General features: G+C 39.0%; 1 protein-coding gene across 1 annotated transcript in view; it reads left to right on the top strand.

Annotated features, from left to right (window-relative positions):
* LOC109969021 (CUB and sushi domain-containing protein 1) overlaps window positions 1-20,551 on the top strand; it is a 404,580-nt gene that overhangs the window by 109,665 nt on the left and 274,364 nt on the right. Inside the window, 1 exon segment of the mRNA XM_020615656.1 lies at window positions 12,896-13,008. Coding sequence (XP_020471312.1) covers window positions 12,896-13,008 — 113 coding nt within the window.

Raw genomic sequence — 20,551 nt, forward strand, 5'->3', positions numbered from 1 at the left:
ATCAGCAGTGGTTATTTAGTTATTTGTTTTGTTTAGAAATGCTTAATTAAATAATTTCAGTTTAGTATCCTGAATCAAAAAAGATGCTGAGACAAAGACAGACATGGAGACTGGAGCAGGTCCCGTATAGTGAGTGAAGGAGTCACTGCAGTGTAGAAGAAAACCAGTCCTCCACAAGGATGAGGTGCATTATTATGATTTATGTGCATATATCTTTTGATCACAAGTAGTTAGGATGCTGCCAGTATTTTCTATTGTTCTTATTGTCAACATGAAAAGACTAAAACGGCCCTACCTTGTATAATAACAGAACAAAACAGTTCACAAATGTATAGTTTCATTTTTAAAAAGCCTAAAATTCTTTGCAAAAAGAGATCAGTCCTGTAGTTTTTATTGCGCATGACTCGAGCAGAGGTAAGTGTTTTTGTAGGGACTATTTCCAGCTGTGGATTTGTTATTTTATCCAGTATATAAGATACAGCAGTCCATGATCGTCATAACACAATGACCTCTCACCCACAGCAATGGCGTGGCTCACCACAATTGATGTTTATGGTACAAATGACTCAGCTATAGGCTTGATACTCCTTTGTAGATCATTGCTAATGTTGGCCTATAGGGTGGATCTACCTAAAACAGAAATAATCAATCTTATTCTTCAACAGACACCAGGAAAGCACAAGTTGTCATTTCTGCTGTTGTCATATGCCAAGAAGTGTTGTTTCTGGGATGACTACATGATGCACACTGAGCAAAGTACAAAGGAGGATGCCACTTAAGTGGGGGGGGCTCATTTACAAACCCCATTTCCAGAAAAATTGGGACATTTTCCAAAATGCAATATACAGTAAAATATGTGACTTACAGTACAAACAAAAGGTTTTAAGTTTTTTCACGGACCAGTGTAATTGCATTTTTGTAACTATAAACAGAGATTTGTGACTAGTGATGGTTTGGTTAGATGACAAGTTGCACTATGACTGTTTTCCATGTGTATGTTAATATATATGCATGTGCTCTATGTGCATCGAGGTGAGTGTGAAGGTGCCCTTCCCTCTGGCCTGTGAGCGCATGTGATGGTGGAAGCATTTAATGCTCACACCTTGTCAAAATTTTTTCACTTACCACGCTGACACACACACACAGACATGTAGAGGACACAAGCCATGGGCTTCTAAACAAAACCTGACAGAGAGAGGAGGGAGGGAATGAGATAGGGAGGGAGAGGCTGTAGAAGAGGAAATGAAGGATGAGGGAGGGGGTCTCCTAATTTTCACTTCTCTCTAATCCACCTCTTCTCTCCCTCACTGTCTCTCAGAAGCATAGAAAATCAGTTTTAATGGTTTGTCAAATAATGCTTTTCTCCTCCACAGTGGATTGGTGGTGTGGTGTTTGTGTTAGCTGTGTGCATGTCTTTCTGTGTGTGTTTAAAGGGAAGCTTGTCCTACTTTAGCCCAGTGGTTTTCTCTGTTGATATTGCCCATAGCGCCAGATTATTTGCCTTTCAATGTGGTCAAACACGCACATTTACACTCACAAAGCAATACACACACTCACTAAACAATGCAAACACACGCATACACACACCGGGAAAAACAAACCTATACACTCAGGTATTGTAAGATAGCACAGACCACAATAAAACATGCAGACTGTACTGTATGTCCTGACAGTGAGTCACGTTGTACATCCCACACTCTATAATGTTAAAGTTTTCTCACTAGCAGCACTAAAGCCCAAGGAGGTGCTTGTGATGGGTTATTGTGTCTGTGTCTTGGTTAATGTGACAAGGTAATACTGCGTTACATACATGTGTATATGTTTGTGTGTGTGATGGATTAACAGTTTGTTCCTGCATTTACACACAGTGAGCCATATTTTCAGTGGGTCTGTCTCTTTGGCTAGTTTTGCCCGTAGCTCCTGTGATGATATGTTCTCTGTCTGCCTGTATGTTGTGTTTGTTTTGCTGTCAAGGCTACTTATGACCAAGCTCTGTGTCTGAACTTGATGTAATAATGTGTGGAGTTACGGTTGAAGCATCTCTTACAGTGTGTGTGCTAGTATGTGATGGATATAGCAATATATTTCAAGTACAGCAGCTATGTTTTGTTTGTGGCATTTGTTTCTGAGTGTGTGTAACAGTAATGGTTCTTCACCTGCAAGCACTTTGACTGATGGTTCCATATTGTACTGTACTGCAACATGAGATAGAACAGTGGAGGTTGGATAGAAAAGGGGAGGCAGGTGCAGACAGACAAATGGAGAAGAGAGAAAGCTAAACAAAGAATATGTAAGCTATGGACAGTTTACTGATGCATTTATCTAACTGTACATTTTTAGTTTTCAGTTCAGATGAGCATCCAGTTAACGACCTACAGTGTGTCATTCAGTCTGCCTTTCTGACAGTTGAAATGTCTTAGTGGGTGTACAAACCAAGAACCATGTCTAAAGGGCTGAGTTTAGGATTTATCAGATGCCAAAATACTATTTTAACCATGGAAATGTAACACTACAGCAGTGGTTCTAGTGCTGATCTCAATGATTCTAAGGTGAACAGCTAATTAAATGGACTGTATTTATATAGCGCTTTTCTCACAGTGTATTGTACTGGCTAAAGCGCTTTACAGGAGATCATACACCATTCACACACCGATGATGACAGACTGCCACACAACAGCGCTAGTCAAGCCACCGGGAACAATTTGGGGTTCGGTGTCTTACTCAGAGACATTTAGACATGCGGGGAGACCCGGAGTCAAACCACCAACTTGCTGGTTAGGAGACGACTGCCCTTCCTCGTGAGCCACAGCCACCCCACTACAAAGTAATCAACCAGGAATGTGTGTGTGCACGTGATTTGCCAACACATTGTAGTTTAAAAATAACCAGAGGACACTATGTCAGTGCTCACTGAAATGAATGAGGATATTTAGACATTAGTGCTGTGTTTTTCCTTGCAGAATTGCCAATATGAACAGGGTTACACTGCAAAAATTTAGACAGTTGATAGAACAATATACCAGTTTTTAAGCTTTAAAACAGTTTCTCACTAGCTTTGAATTCTACAGTGGTTATACATAGAAGCTTTTGGCAGTTTTTCTGTGAAAAACCATGGGAGATTTATCTCCATGATCCCAATTATTTAGTATCAATCTTTCAATCTTTGTTTACTTTATTATTTTTTTGCTTGTTTGTTTTTTCTACAGAATAAGCAGATTTGAACTGTTGTGTTTGGCCCACATCCATAACTCACATTCAAAACCTTTAGCTTTTGTTTGTTTCTTTATTTTTGTTCCAAGTGTCCGATATTTCTGATGGAAAACAGCCAACGTCAGGCTGTGAGCCAGTTTTCAATGGACCCTGGCACCAGGATGTTGTTTGGCAGGTGAAGGACAAAACCAGCCTTTAGCTGAAGTAAAATGTTTTCTGTTGTTGTTGTTGGTGACTGTAAAAATGCCTTCATATCAGACAGTTTGTCAATAAAATCAGAGCTGCTCTGTTTATGGTCCAGTGACTAAATGTACTGCCCGATGTAGCCATCAGTGAAAATCAGTGCTTTTATCTCATGAGACCCCCTTTCACAACTTCACTGTTTCAACCTGAGGTTCCCATTCAATAAAACATCATCTTGTGTGTTGCCACTTTAAGCAACCGGTGAACCATGTTAGAATCAGATTCACAATATAACCACACTGGTGTACGACCTAGTGAGATGTGGCTCCATGCCAGCTGCCTACTCACAATATCTTCTGCTGTGCTCCTGCTCCTTACCACAGCTCAGACAAATTGATCCCTCTGGGATTTTGTGGAGCTTTTATGTACCTATAGTGGCCTAAAACTAAGGTGACTTTTCTCAAAAATTACACAGCAATTTGCATTTTTAATGCTTGATATTTTTGCAGTATAATCGTAATAATTGGTGCAAATTGCAAGTCATGGAAAGGAAAAAAGATACTGAGGCGGCATTTATTTGATTCAATGGTAATGTGATTTGTAGCCAAAGTATAACAGGGTTATGAGAGAGAAAGAGATGTATGTAATGATTTCCTGTGAAAATAATTATACTGTGAATCACAGAAAGCTACTTTAAATACCTGAAGTGCTCATCTTTTGAAATTACTGACAAGAAAGTATAAAGGGAAAACTGCTCTCACGCTCTACATTTGATAAATATACGTCATTTTAGAACCATTTCCAAGATTTTGAAAATAGTATGATGTAAAATATCCACATTTATTTTTGACCTTGGGTTTGTGTTTATCTGAATACCACCTAAGGTGTATGACAATGGGGATATAATAGTGCAATTTAAATGAAACCTAACTGTTTTGTATACACACATATGCAGACAAATGCTCGCAGGCCTCTGCAGACAACCCTGCTTTGGTAGACAGATAGCCTAACAGGTACTGAGGGGGTGGCTGGGCTTACTGGTTTAAATATGAGGGGATTGCACAACAGGGTGTTGCTTGAGGACACCCGAGAATCAGTGGGGTTCCTACCCTCTTATCACTCACATTGAATGCCACCCACTGTCAAAGTGCCCTTGAGCAACTCCTCACAATACTGCAGTAATTCTGCCACATAGTTACTGTATATGTGATCTTATGTGTACCTCTCATTTCCTGTGTTTTCTCCCTGTTTGTGTGTGTGAATGAGTTTTTGGATCTCAGTGGGTAACATCCACTCCCAGAGCTAAAAGAACTATAAATTCTCTTCAGAATAAGATGTTTATCTGTCTCTCTATTTGTCTACATGAAACATGCTCAAATTTGAGAAAACAAATCTCTGCTTCAACTTCTTCTCATGTCTTCTTTTTTTAAAAACAAATAAAAGAAATAGCATTAAATATCCCTGTAATACTGTTGAAACTAGTGCTGTTTTGAGAAGGTAGCTTAAGCCTGCAGTAGCTAGCCTAGGGTTGACTGTCAAACTGTTCTACAGACAGAGGATCTACAGTAAAGACAGATAACACATTATCCATAAATTTAAAAGCTTATTATATACTTTAAGTGATTTTAAAAAATAAGGCATTTTTGACATTATTTAGTTTTTATTTTGCCAGTGCTGGGCCTCATATCTTGGGCCCCATGCATGTTTATAAAGAAATCATCCATTGAGAGTTAGAATTACAAAGATTTCATTTGACCACAGTAATATTATTAGGTGTTAACACACAAAGAAAACAAAATGCCCATCTTGCCTTTGGTCATCCTCTTTCACTTGAAATGAAAAGAAGCTCTGGGTATTTTGTGCTTCACAATCTTACTTAGATTCACAGCCCTGTTGCCAGAGATTTAAGCAGGCAACATGCTTCTTGTGGTTGGTTCCAAAACACCCACCTCCAAACCTCTGCAATTACACAATTGTTGCTGGTTCTAGGACCAAGCATCTGCTCTCAAAATTTGAATCCTCAAGGTTTGTGGCTTTTCCAACTCTGCACAACTCCTTATTGTTGATTGGGCTCATTAGCCTGTGGAAATCCAGACCCAATCACTTCATTCTCCACCTCCATCCAAAACCACAGATGATTAGATCATAACATATATAATACACCAACTCTCACACAGAGGAGAGTACAGCTTGTGCAAGTATATACACACACACACACACGTGTCCACACACACTTGCAGAATGCACCAGTCACGGCATGTAGCTTATTGGAGCCTTTATACTAGAGCCCATGCACCAGTCACGACATGTAGCTTATTGGAGCCTTTATACTACCATGGTTTTCTCCAACATACCGACTACAGTTTGAATGGTTAACACTGCCAAGTAAGCCAATAACAAAGCACTACGTAGAAACACTGTCCATGTCCTCACCATGTTTTTTGCCATTTTTCTTTTTTGCTGTTTTGATGTTAGCAGAAATTTTCCCTGCTAAAAAAATTGGTTGGATATGGTTTATAATGTGTTCACTTCTTTTTAAGATTCCTTCTATCAAACAATAACAAGCGCTTCTTGTGTATCCATTTACTCTGAGCTGATAGATTAGTGTTCCACCAGACAACATTAAATAATGGATTACACTCCCAAAATGATAGGATGAAACAAACAGTTACAGCCAAAGACATACATCTGCTGCACAAGTGTGAGGTGTATAATGTTGTCAAGAAGAAGCCACATTGAAGGAAAATAGCAATATTTGTTTTATGAGTTTACATTGCTCTTATCTCTGGTTTGTGTGTGGCAGACTGTCTTTTCTAGGTGTCAGAGCCAGTAGATATACAAGGAACCAAAGATATAAACTGTCGCTATCTCTCAAGAAAAATCAGCTTTTCTGGGAAGTTTTTATTTTCTGAACGATGATTATAAGGGACTGGAGTGTTAGAGTGCACTGGACAACTGAAGTGGAGGATAAACTGACTGAACTGAGGAAGGAGAATGAACGCCTCTACAACAATGACATTAATTTAAAGACTTACCACAAGAGGACAGATAGGTTTGAGTTCCCTTTGTAGCTGTACAGTTTGTATTGTTCATGCCTCTCCATCCCAGATCTGTCTCACTTTTTCCTTTTGTTTCTGTCTTTTTTTTTGTTTGTTTGTTATTTTCAGCACAAATAGAAGTGTAAAACATTGATAGATATAAACTATATTAGCCAGTTGAATCCTTATTTGTTTTGGTACAAGAACATGAGAGAATTGGCGTGATCTCACAGGATTTACCGGATTGTCTACTGCCAGAACCTTCTGTCATTATGGACAGTTGTTAAGTGTGTTGCCCACAGAGTTTGATCCCTCATTAGGTGTGTGCTCCTTCCCATGGCCTGTCACATCTTATAAGGTATTAACCAGTCATTAAGTATGTGCCCACTTTCTAAGATGTGTCTGAAAAGTTTTACTTTCACGTGGATAATAGAAATCTGGTCTATTTGTACACTTCAGTTTGTGTTTCCCATCACAGCCACCTATTGTTCCAGCTTCCTGACAGCAGCTGGAGGTCAAGTGCCTCTGTCACACACGTTGAATGGCCATTGAGTTAGTCTCGTCTTTGCTTTGCCTCTCAGGATTTCCAAAGCTGGTTGGTGGATTTGACCTGACAACTGACTGTTCACAGAAGTTCTCTTTACCTGTGAGATGTTTAAATCCCCAGGCTACCAACATCACTCTTCATTTGGCTTTGTTAAGGTGTGATTGATTCAGGTTGTCACAGCCATCACTAGAAAACTGTGCATGAGACCCCTGAAAAGAGTGTTCTGAAATATTTTCAGTCAGTACTCAGAATAAATCCTTAAAGAGAAGGGGGATCCACATTTAAACATCCATAGTTCAATATCTCATTAATTTAGAGAGAATGATGGACTTAAGATGGACAAATGAAACAACAACATGAAGAACAGCAGCCTTTGCAAGCCCTTTAAAAGATGTGGTATAAACCTGGCAATGAGGACTGTAGCATGGGGAATAAGAAAAAGGTTTTTACTTATCTAGTAATATATTTATGGTTCTGAAATTGCTTCACCTGCTGTTTCCATGCTCTTTATCCACCTGAAATAAAATAAAGTCTGTGAGCTAGCCCAGATAGCTGACTCAAGTCCACTTCTACAATCAAAGGTCATACTCTACTCACTGAAAAAAATTATGTCAAACCCTCATATATGTAGCGCTGATGGCATGTGCTTAAGCCGTCTTTTGCTGCTGACCTGCAGCTGCATCCCTCACCTCACTCCTGTAGCATTTGAAAGTCCCACTTCCACCTATGTATCCAGCTGTAGCCTTTGCATCTACTTTAGTATCGTCACTCCCCGCTCCCTCCTTGGTGCTTTCTCGGTCAGAGCCTAGATGGCAAACATCAATGCTGTATATATTTTACATTCACATATAATCTATTCCATGTGAGTTGGCTGATTAAATAGAGTGAGCTTTAGAAAGCTGCTTGAACTAACACTGGAAGATGAGGAGTTATTGAAAGTTTCTGCTTGGTGGACCACTTGTAACCAGTAGACTTCAAGGATATGCTAAAGGCCATCAGGCTTTGCTCTACAGTAGATGTGTACATTTGCAGATAAGAAAGGCAACATTACTTTCACTTTTCTGAAAGCATAGATATGGAGTGTGGTAAAGCCAAATACCTGAATGTGTGGCAATAAATAGAAAGCTTCACTATCCCGTTTGTGAAACCCTTTGTACCTAGACTGCAGCTGGACAGCTGGGGCATTTCTAACTACACTGCTTGTTCCTGATAGTAAATGTGCAATGGCTGTATGTTCTCGGCCTGTCACGTCGCTCATGGAAGAGTGTTATTGAGATAGAAACAGACCTGGTTCTTATTCATCTATTATTAGCAAAACAACCCATTTTTAGCCAAAATACAAACAGCTCTTTTTGCACTGACTCAGTTGAATAAAAGCTCCATCTGTTTTCCTCCTCTGTTATCACTTTTTTGAAGTCACATGTTTGTCCTCTGAGGTTCACTGGCATTAACAGGTACAAGGTGTCAGGAGCTAATTTTAATACCAGGGGGTGACATGTGGATGTAGTGGGACTGAACGGTGAAAATTACTGCACAAAGATAATGCACTAGTAAATGTGACATGTTTGTTACCAAACCTTTCTACTTTCCACCTTTGTGTTTTACTCTTTTCCTGAATACACCTAATATTAATAACTGTGTAGATGCTATATGTTTGGACTCAGTGCCATGCTTGGGTCACAGCTGAATTTGGAAAACATATCTTCTTCCTAGAGGCGAATGTTCATTTTGAAATATTCCCAGCTGCATTCTCCAGCTGTCACTTTGTTTATGGAAATCTTCATTATCATTTTATACATGTCTGAAGTTGCTGACAAGCCACACCAGTTTCAGTCTTTTAAGTGACTGTTTACACTTATGCCAAAGCTTTTTTCCCATGAGTCATCTGTGGAAGTGGTCGTGTGATTGTAATAAAAAGAACAATGATGCTGTTTTCCAATATCATGGTATGTGTTATTACTGTACTGCCATCCAATCAACACAGTAAGCCTAGCATAAGAATCTGTCAACATCAGACATGCCAACAGTCTGATACTTGCAGGCAGAATGAGAGATAGGCTGTTAAACAGGCAGATACAGATGGGCAGTCAGACATATGGAAGCAACAGAAATGACATGGGCAAGCTGGCCAGTTGGACGGTTGACTGTAAAGACTGGCTGGCTGGAATCACTGAGTGGCTGTCTGATTACATAAGCAGGTTGACTGGTTGGACAGTTGACCGACTGGATCAACAGTGACATATTCTAAACCCAGCTGACTTACTTTTGCATAAATGTCAAACCACCGGGGATCAGCGTGCTGACCTGAGCGGGAGGGAGGGGGAGATGGAAAGAGAGCAGAAGAAGCTGGAGCAGAGGCAGACAGAGAGAGAGAGAATGACACAAAGAGAGAAACAGAGCTAGACAGGGATATAGAATCATGTTGGTCCATCAGTACAGTGACAGCTAGACGATTACTGCTCATTACCTGTTGACTGACTGACTGGCAATCTTGGCTGTGTGTGTTTGTGTGTTTGTGTGTGTATGTGAGTACCTATGAAAAAACTTCTCATCTGTCTCCTGGCCAATCCTCCATTTGAGACAAAAATCACACCACCATTTTATTCCCAGAGACAGACGATCAAAGAAAGGGGATATGAAACACTTGTGCTTGGGTGTAGACAAGGTGCTTGGTTTAAAGTGTACCGTTTGCGCTGCTCGTGAAGATTTGTAACATTTAAGACACATCTGTATGATCAATACCTAATTTATTAATATGAGCTAAATCTATGTTTAGTCTCCGCAGTTTTCAGTAGCAGCCATGGTAGCTCCATAATGCAGGCAGTGCCTCTCTGATCAATAGAAGTCCTAGAGTATATACCAGCAAACCTCGCTCTAAATCTCTAACCACTGCCAAAAACTAACCTTGGTCCAGAGGAAACATGCCCTTGAAAGTTCATAAGCCTGTGAAATTAAAAATGAAGGAGCAAAGCTTGCTCTGAATAATTAGTTAGACCCATTTCACTTTGTTCATATTTTATTTGTTGAGTGGTCAAATATTTATGTGAGAATGCAACTGATGTCCCCTGTTGGCCACCAGCGTGATTTATTATAGCTTGTGACCAGGGAATTCACTTCACCAAAAATGCAGCACACAGCTATATATCCGTATGTATTACAGATGTCCCAATCCAACACTAAGCATTGGTATCACGCCAATCCGGGCATTTTTCACAGAATCAGTATTGGCCAGAATAGAGCCAAACTACATCATTCAGAGACCTGAATGCTCAGTCTCAAAATATCCAAACACCCATAATGCCTATAAGAAGCAAAGCCTTTCTCTTCCTTCTCCCTTCTCCTCACACCCCTCTCCATTCTGTCCTTCCTTCCTCTGTCTCCCCCTTCCCTCCATTGCTCTTTGTGACTCTTCATATGTTCCTTCCATCCATTATTGTGTTTTTGTGTCCTTGCTTTGAGGCCAGAGAATTAAAATTATTCATTTTTACTGTTCTGTGTTTTCACTGTCCTCTAGTGTTGTTCAGTAGTTAAATGGGTTTTGTCTTTGTCCATCCACCTTTCCTCTCCTTTCTCATGTTTTTTTTATGTCTCCCTCTTTCTTTTTTGTATCCTGCCCTACCTCTCCGTTGATCTACAGTATCTGACCTTTGAAATGATCAAAACTGAATTAGTATAGAATGACTGCCAGTAATGCAGAAACGAGACTCATTGTCATCATTGCTTTTATTACATTACTGCTTAAACCCTGCCTGTCTTCATTTCCCTTTATTTTTTTCTTCTACTCTGCTTCCATTTGGTTTTGTCTCTTTTCACCTTTTACTGTTGGATATGTGTGTACATAGTGAACCAAGGAAAACTGACATGATCAAGGATTGTCCAATCAAGCCCTGTTCTCCTGATTTCTTGAGGATTTCAGTTTCCTATAGTTTATGAGCACTCAAAAGTTAAATGGTGTCAGTTCATACTTATTAATTTCCTGCTTTTCTTATACTGATACAATCAAAATGTATGTGGAAAATTAAAATAATAGCTAAACAGTGTTTTTAAATGCACAGTTCCTTATTCAACTATAAGCACCCATACACCCATACAACGTCTTACCACTGCAGAGTCACAGTGGCAGCAGATTAGGCAAAGCGGGCCCAGACATCCTTCTCCTCAGATGTTTTCCTAGGGGATACCCAGGTTGTTCCTAGTACAGGTCAAATGTGTACTCCCACTGCTAGGCTTTTGGTCTGCCCCAAGGTCTTCTCCCAGCTGGACATGAAAATAATATTGCCATAGGGGGCCATCCACAGGTATAGGTAAGAAGAAGCAGTGGTTTACCCAGAGTAATCCTAACCTCATCCTAACGCCGAGGATGAGCTCAGGCATCCCATGAAGGTGTTTTGATTTGGCCACTTGCATGATCCGTCTCTTCCTTTTTACCCGGACCTCTGGGGACAGGATTGGTGCATACTGTAGATTTATTGGGAACACAAGAACTTGAACTTGCTTCCAGTTCAAAGGAGCAATCAGCCACATGCAGCAAAGCACCATGGCCTTGTCTTGGAGGAACTTGATACTAACCATTTACCCTCGGCCAGTGTGCTCTGGAAGTCAAGGATTCATAAAACGAAGACAGCCATATGTAAAAGATCGTCAAAACTGACACTTCCCTTTTTAGCTGCACCTAGAAAATCACAAACAGAACAGGCAACAGGACACCACTTTTCTGTAGTCCAACAGACACACACAGAAGACAGACTTTACTACATTGTTGTTTGTTTAACCATTTGAGGAAAAAAAGTTGGTAATTTAGTTTTCCCCAAGCGTGTATTTTATTTCAGTCAAAACCTTTGCTGGTGCTTAACTTAAGATTTAGCTTTCAATGTATGATATTGAGCTTTTGTGGAACCAAAGATGACCATGTTCTGTATCTAAACATGTCAAGAAGCTAAATTTTCACCTCATACCCATTTTTGTTTACTCCATACAACCAATGTGCCAACTGTATTGTAAGCTCTGGTAGAGACTGGGACCAACATCTACTGGTAAATTAAGCACCTTTGTATAATAAATCTACAGTATCTGCTCTGATCAAAAGTGCAGCAAGCTCAGTTATTGGCTCAACCTTGATATCATTTAAACTTCCCATCATAGAGTATTGATGCTAAATGTTAATATCTCCATTTTATAACTGTCTGTTCATTATATAAGCATTTTTTCCTCTACATTATTTTGGCATCATTACATAGGCAGGTCAGTACACTGTTTATCTCTCTCAATTTCAGCTCTTCAATTTTGTGTAATTTGTTCCTTTGAATCCTCCCTTTTCTCCTCCCTAAATCGTTTAACCATCACCTCTCAATTAATTCTCAAAAGGCTGTTTCAGCATGTACTCCAGTGCAATCAAGGGCTCACCTTGCTGTATACAAGTCAAACAACACCTGACTTTTCTAATCACATGTTAGTTTCATCGTTTTAACTCTGAAATTACAGCATGTTTTTTACTGTTTCAGGGTGTCTGGGCTCACAACATGGTTGGTTATTATGAATGGCTGATCATGTGCTGCATGTAGCTCAGTGGCAGATTTATTTTTAGAGAGTGGGAAAATCATTGGCTTCACTTTCTATTTCTCCGACGAAGAAGACAGCAGGAAACCTGAGAGTAGCATAGAGTCAGGAAAACACAAAAAATAATTTCTTGGACGAATCTGATCTCAGGCCAGCAGGGATCTTTATGATTTCAGGTTTGAGGTTCTTAACCACATCATCAACATGTATAGTACTGAAGACAGCTGTATTGTGCTCTCATTTATTTCTCTAAAGGTTTTCAGATTGATGGTGCCTCAACATTAGTTTTCAGAACTCAACCATCAGCTCTCATGCTGTGTTTAAGAGAGGTTTTTTTTAAGTGTTTCTTTGTGTCTTTCAGGTTATCAGGATTCATGCTGCCCTCCTCTATAGTCAGCAGTGGATCTATATTGGCCTTGTGGTTCACCACAGACTTTGCCGTCAGCGCCCAGGGCTTCAAAGCTGTATATGAAGGTAAGATGGTGGAGAATGTGCATAGTGATGTATGGATGCTGGTCATAATTTCTGAGGCAATGGTGATGACAAAGGTGACCTACACAGACCGTTCTGGAAATTTTGTGTGAATAACAATGAGCTTTAAGGGACGAGTGCCACAGTATGCTGCGGTAAATGACAGACTGTGATCACCACTGACCCGCACACAGCATATACAACAAGCACTGTATTTAAAGTTATTTTTGTTTATTAGAAGGTATCCAAATGACAGTATGTCTGCAGCTGGTTGGAGTGACTTTGATGTTGGGGGTGGAGCTGATGGCAATGTTCCACACATTGTTCACAGTTGCTGTTGATTAGAGGATAACTAATACAGGCTATCAATTTAATCATCAACTACATCTTTAAATCATCATTGTCTCTTTTTAATAAGAGTCACCTTGTGTGTTGTTTGGAATCAGAAATTAGATAAGAGTTAGTTGGTAATGGACTCTGTGCCACTTCAGGGGCAAACTCTCATTCATGTGCACATGTCCCTAGACTGAGGGGGAGCTCTCCTGTTTGTGTTCAGTTCATATTCACGTTCTGTGTGGGTGGCTCTCCGCCCAGAGTTGTTGTCCTGGTCGTCCCTAGATCACTTGACACTACTGTAATTCATACACTACTCAGTGTATACATGTTCTAGAGTCACTCCTCCATATTCATGGTGTTCATGGTGTTCAGGTGCATGTGTGTGAGAAGTGCATGTTCATGGTGTTCAGGTGCATGTGTGTTTGAATGTGGTATACAAAAATGTGGTATGTCTGTGTGTCAGTTGGGATATACGTAAATGCTTAGGTTGACCTTTTGAAGATGTACACACACACACAGAGTGTGTTCCATTACGCTTGTATAACTGTTCATCATGAAACATCTAAATATCAAAGACAAACTCAAGAGGCCTGATATACACATGCACACCATCCTTGTGTGTGTGTGTCTGTTTCACCTTTATTTAATCTTTCTATCACTGTGTTTTGGTGGTGTCATTTGTGTGTTTGTCTATGTTAAAAGAAATTATGACAGCCATTAAACCTTTTTCCAGGAAGTACTTTCTCTTTATTTCTTCTTTCTGTTGTGTCTTTTCACATCTGTGGGGACCCTTAAGAGTTTTTGTTGCCTCAGGAGTGATTGTGTGTATATGCCAATGTGTATGTGGTGTGTGCATGTGTCTAACTGACAGTTATTTCTGCTAATGTATTTTTTTTCCTGTTACTTTGATTTGCATTGATGGCCAAGATGTCAAAAGATGATTCATGTCTTTGTGTATATGTACTGTGTGTGGTATTACTCAGTGCAGGGACTGAATCCTGTTTAGACACTGACACTGTGGGGACTTGGTCATCCTGTAAATCACAGAATTTTAGGGTGACAGTTTAAGGTTAAGTTTAGGCTAAGTTTAGGTTAATGTTAGGATATGTCTCCAGGAAATGATGTAAGTCAATATAAAGTCCCCACAAGGAATGAAAACACTAGCTGGTCTTTGTGTTGACAAACCAACTACAGCCATTTGGATAAAGGTAGTGGATGGAAACGCATGTTTATTCAAATAATCTTTTGTGATTTTCTCAAAATGTGGCTGCAGTCGGTGCTACATTTGGATGAAAACCCACATAGGGTCAGGAATTTATAACCATGCACATCTTTAAAATCTTAAAATCCCATCTCATATCACATTAAATAGATTAAGCTGAATACATCACTGTAGGAGAGAAGTCGAACAGAGCTCGGCCCTTACAATAGTTCCAGGAGGAAGATATTTGAATTCAGTCATATATCGCAGTCATTTACCCAAGACTAAAGTGGTTACTGTTAATGTCTTGAAACTCACCTCATCTTCAGTTTCTTCTCCCCGAGCCATCACTCTGATTAACACTTAACCCAGGACAGTATGACTGGACAAGAACCAGTGCAATACTGGTAAATATACATTGTGCATATTATACAGATCCATACAGGTCTCTATTTTTATTCTATTTTATTTCGCGTCCTAATGAACATTCCTTTATCTGTTTGCATTGTTTATTGCTTGTTTACACTGTTTATTTTGTTATACTACACAGCCTTATGTTGGTATATTGTTTATTTGCCCTTTGCTGTTGCCTTGCATAGGGATATGTACATACACATTGAGAGCCGCTGTACCAGAGTCAAATTCCTCATGTCCAGCACACCTGGCCAATAAAGCTGATTCTAATTCTCATTCTGATTCTGATCTTTAATGGTTGTGTCTTTATAGCTCAGCTGTTGTTCTTTATAATTCATGTGGCAACCGGATTTCCCACATGGAATTATGAAAGAAACCACTAAACTCAACTCAACATGATTAGATTCAGCCAAACAACACTTAACATTCAAAACGATTTCCAACATGTTCCTGCTTCCTTCTACTACCTTGTCTCTACACTATTTCTGCCCTAGACTTTTTTTTTTAACCATCCTCCCTTTTTCTTTGCTTCTGTTCATTTAGACTAATTCACACTAACAAAGAATCTATCCAGGCCTGTCTTTTGATGGTCTTCAGCAAGCTGTCTCCCCTGCCTGCCTGCCTCTCTCTGTTAGCATAGCCAGTTCTGTTAACAGATCTTTCCTCTGTTCTATCCTTTTATTAAAAGAAACCAAATTGAACTAAGTCTGAACACATAGCTAACTGATAAGCCTGCAATTGCCTGAGAGAGGGATGGATGAAGACAGAAGGGTGTGTCTGTGTGTCTGTGTGTGTGTGTCAAATAAAGCTATAAGTAGTGCGACGCTAGGCTGTACTGATAAAAAGCAAGTTTGCAAACCAGTTCTGCAAGACAAGATAATCATCATCAATTTCCCTAAAAAGAGACAAAGAGGTATGGAAAAAGAGATGACTAGGAAGATGAGGAAGGTTAGACAGACAGCAAGATCTGTCTATATTCCTAGTTGTCTTTATCACATTAGGGGTAAAACATCCTACATTTCAATATCATAAAACAAAAAAGAGAAAAATTTAAGTTGTCCTCTGTTATTAACAGTGATGTGTATTGATAATATTTTGTATTCAGATGCATCGGGGGTCCTGGATGGACAGTTTTTGTCACATGTATTTCTCCCATCTCTCTCACCAGTATCTCCATCTGTTTGCCCTGAAAAGAAAAGTCATATAAAACTTTAAATATTTATATTTGTTGCCTCTGTGTTTGGAATTCATTTTGTGTGTGGAAACTTATAGCTTCATCCAAAGTTAGACCTACAGCCATAGCTATGGATTTGTTGGAAATAATATGGATTAAGCCTTTGGTTATGGGTCCACTGGGATCCTCCCTCCACAATGTTGGCATTTCTCAAATCTAAAAGATGTGTTGGTGCACACTCCTGCTGGAGCTGGGAGCTTAACATTGTTTAGCGCTCATGGTGCCAAATGCTAAAAGTTATAAATATTTCAAGTTTTAGTAAAAGATTGCCTCGCCTCAAGTGAGTCTGCGGTTGTCGCTTAGCAACATGAAGCACTACTGGCACTTCTTCCAAACCTTCGTTAAGTGCTGTTACCTATATGAAGAAACTGATGCAGGGCCTTACTTTCTTGTTCAGAATAGTGACTGCGCTATCCTACACCAAAAGAACATTATGTGAAATTTTACTGCTTCCAATCAGTTTTCTACTCAGTAAATTGATCAGCTAAATTCCAAGTCAGACTTTCATCTGATTTATTATGTGTGAATCTATCAATGTGGCATGTGGTGTTTATGTATTACTAACATGAAATAAAATATATAGATTTACTTGGTTCAAGGGTTCAAACAATGGCAAATCAAATTTAGCTCAAGATGACCAGGGATGTATAATATGATATAAATGCAAAAGTTGATGAATATTAACGTGCACCAAATGAAAAACTACAAATGTACAAAGACACAAATGAGCACACACACAAATTATTTTCTGGAGAAAACATGTTTGAACAATTTTTATTTAACCTTTGACTAAGAACAGAGGAGAACTGTTTCAGTTACCCAGGCCGATTAATTATAGACTATAGATAATTCTGATATGAACAATAAGCACTACAATGCACCGTGTGTGTATTTATGTCTCTCTGGTTATGTGGAACATTTTTAATTTGATACCATGTTTGTGAGATGTTTTTAGCCAGAACTCACACCTTCAAAGGGCTGGCTGAGGGTTAAGACTTGGTTTTAGGATTAGGTTAGTGCTAAGTTAGGGCTAGGCATTTTGTTGTAATGGTTAACATTGGGCTAAGGGGCTAGAGGATGCATTCATTCAGTGAGTGTTAAAATACAGATGGTGTGTGTGTGTGTGTGTGTGTGTGTGTGTGTGTGTGTGTGAGTGAGAGAGAGAGAGAGAGAGAGAGAGAGAGAGATCCATTAAGAGATTATTGACTCCTAGCCATTGACTCCTGTTTTTGTACTCCTACTCCCATTTTTAACTTTAAGACAAAGTAGAAACATCACTTTCAAAGTCTCAGCCTCCCATATCCACTGTCTAAACACAAACACACACACACACACACACACACACACACACACACACACACACAGATATGCATTGAGTGAAAGAGGCTGACGGCACATTTTTCAGTCCCTAGGCTAGCTGCAGTTTCCTCTCCTGTTGAGGGACTTCTGTGAAAAATATGACTTGGAAACCCTTTAAAGGGACGTCGCACATTGAACTCAAGCACACACATAGCGGCCTACACACACACACAGACAGACAAGCACAAGCATATGCGCACATGAATTCATGACTGATGGAGATTACTTTGGAAAAGCAATAGAGGAAGACTAAAGACAGGAAGGCATGAACACAGAAGAATGAGAGAGGCAGGATGGAGTTTGCATGTGTGTACTGTAGATGTCTTTTTATGAACAGTGTTATCATTGTGAACACATTTTGGCTAGTTCTCACAACTTCAAATGCTGTTTGAGGGTTAAGACTTAATTTTTGGGTTGTAGAATAAAGGGTGATGGTTACAGGTAGGTGTTAGGGTTGGACTTAGAGATTTATTTGTGAGCATAGTTTTCCTTTTTTATTTCTTATAGTGTTATGCACCATGTTAGCATGCATTGGTTATTATGACATATCACTTTTACACTGCATTATTTACAACATGTAATGAGTGTGTGTTCGTGCTTGGAAGTTCATCCCCCTTGGTGTTGGCATTTCCACAGTCTCTCTCTCTCTCCCTGCTGTGTAGACTGGTGTAGAATCCATTAGGAACACTTCTAGGAGCTTACAAATCTTGCTGACTTCATGCAAGGCTTTGCACAGACTGTGGCAGGAGCCCTGTAGCCACCAACCACTGGATGGGATGAAAAAAGATCACAGCCTCCTGCTCGGGGATTTCGGGTCCTTAGACATGATGTTGCACATAAGAAAGATTTATTAATCTAGAGTTTGTTCCGATGCCTCTAGCCAGATAGTTTTCTTGGTGGTGCCTTTATTTCACAGAGTTTTGCCTCACCATATCTCAGGGGGCTGCAAATAGCCATTGCAGAAAATTGCACTACAGTAGATGGGAATTGTGACATAATATGAATATGAAATATGGGATGTTGGAAGACTGACAAAAAGGTATTTGGAGGAGTGACTTTCAAACATAAGGTTTTGGACAGATTTTTGAAATAAAGCCATGATTAACCACAAATTTGTTTCTTATGGGTGCAGCATCAATAAAGCCACTGTTTAAGTAAATATTATGATTATTAATTATTGATTACATTTGCTTGGAAATTCACTCAATAAATAAATAATGTATATCTGTTAACTAGTTTGTTAAGTAGTTAGTTATTTGGTTGGTTGAATGTTACTTATTTTGCCATTGTCCAAGACTCTGTGTGTAAGTATCCATGTGTTCAGTCAAGACAGACACCAATGTACATTTGCCCATCTCTGTCCTCTGAAACAGCTGTCCGGAAAAGACAGCAGCTGGTGGAACTGTCTTCACCAAGCTGTGTAGATTTACTCTTTACAGAAAACGTACCATTACTAAGTTAATATATAATGCAGGATATTTATGTGTTTGAAAATACTTCATGTTAAGATTATGCATCAAGTGCACTAGCCAAAAATAAAGAAAGCAGACTCAAGACTCAAAACACATGGTGCCATATTACTGATAGATGCAGTAGCTTTTGGAGATAGGAAAAATAATAAAACATTTAGTATTATTCTTTCATTTTACCCCTTATTTCTTGCATTTTCTCTTTTTTTCAGAACTTTACTCTGTCTTTTTGCTGCTGCTCCAAAAGACGTATAAAGGCTTATCTTGTTACATTTGATCAAATAGAAGAATATCTGTTTTCTCAGCTAGAGAACTTTTTTTTTATTAATCTACCTTAAATGACAACCTGAATTAATATCTAACTGCATGCTCCTTCCTACATTGCACATTCCATTTATAAATCCATTTTCCCTATTGCTATACTTTGTTTTTGTACTCAAATTTTGGCTGACACCAATGATTCTTGTGCTCAGGCTGTTTTTTGTAGCCATTAAGACAAATTAAATTTTATTTTTTTTTAAATATGTTTTTACCTTTCGGGGCTCACAAATAACAGATGCCAAAAGAAGTGCTGACTTGCATAAGTATCTTTCTCCCAGTAATGGTTTCCATTAGATATCACAAATCATATGTATATTTTACTTTTGAATCCATGTGGATAATTTAATCGGCAGTAATGATCATCTACCTTTCTGTCAGCATACACTTCATCTGATGTGGGAAAATACTTGTTCTATATTTAGCATTTATAGACACAATAATAGCTGCTTTCATTAGATCAGAGAGTTATTGAGCTTGTAGATTTGGCAACAGCAACACAGACTCCATCTATCTGAGTGAAAGTTAGAGCATGAACACACCTCAGTTATTGCAAAGGAAGATAAATTCATTTAGATTTCCATTTGATTAGCTTGTTGAGGAAATGGGTTGCATGTACAATGATGAAATACATTACATATAAAGTATTAGCTGTTTGAAATGGAAATGGTTGAGATGACTGACATTAACGGGTTTGGCATAAACATAATATACAGTTGCGGTTTCTTGGTTTTCTGCATAAATTGGTAACAAAAGATCATCTGATCTTCACCAAAGTCACAAATATCAACAAACAGTATTTCTAAGCTGATAAAACACAAACAGTGATGATCTTTCATGTCTTTATTGAACACACCCATTAATTGTTGATATTTGTGACTTTGGTGAAGCTCAGTTTATGCCAAAAATGAGGAAACTGCAGAAAGTGCCATTACTTTTTCTTGCGACTGTAGTGTTTTTGAAAATTGCTTTGTATGTAATCGGGTGTGTTAAAGTCTGGCAAACACACAGTACACGTGTATGAAAACAAACACGTAACGATGGAAACATTATTTACCTTAGATTCTCATATCAAAACGCAGTGTATCTACTGTAGGTGAGGTGTGTACTATACAAATATCCCTTCATGTCTTAATAAATGCTAAAGATGTTTCAACCAGCTCGGACAAATGATACAAACACAAAAAATGTCATTTACCTACTTTGTGAAACTTA

This window comes from Monopterus albus, unplaced genomic scaffold (assembly GCF_001952655.1).
Source record: "Monopterus albus unplaced genomic scaffold, M_albus_1.0 scaffold168.1, whole genome shotgun sequence".
Classification (NCBI taxonomy): Eukaryota; Metazoa; Chordata; class Actinopteri; order Synbranchiformes; family Synbranchidae; genus Monopterus; species Monopterus albus.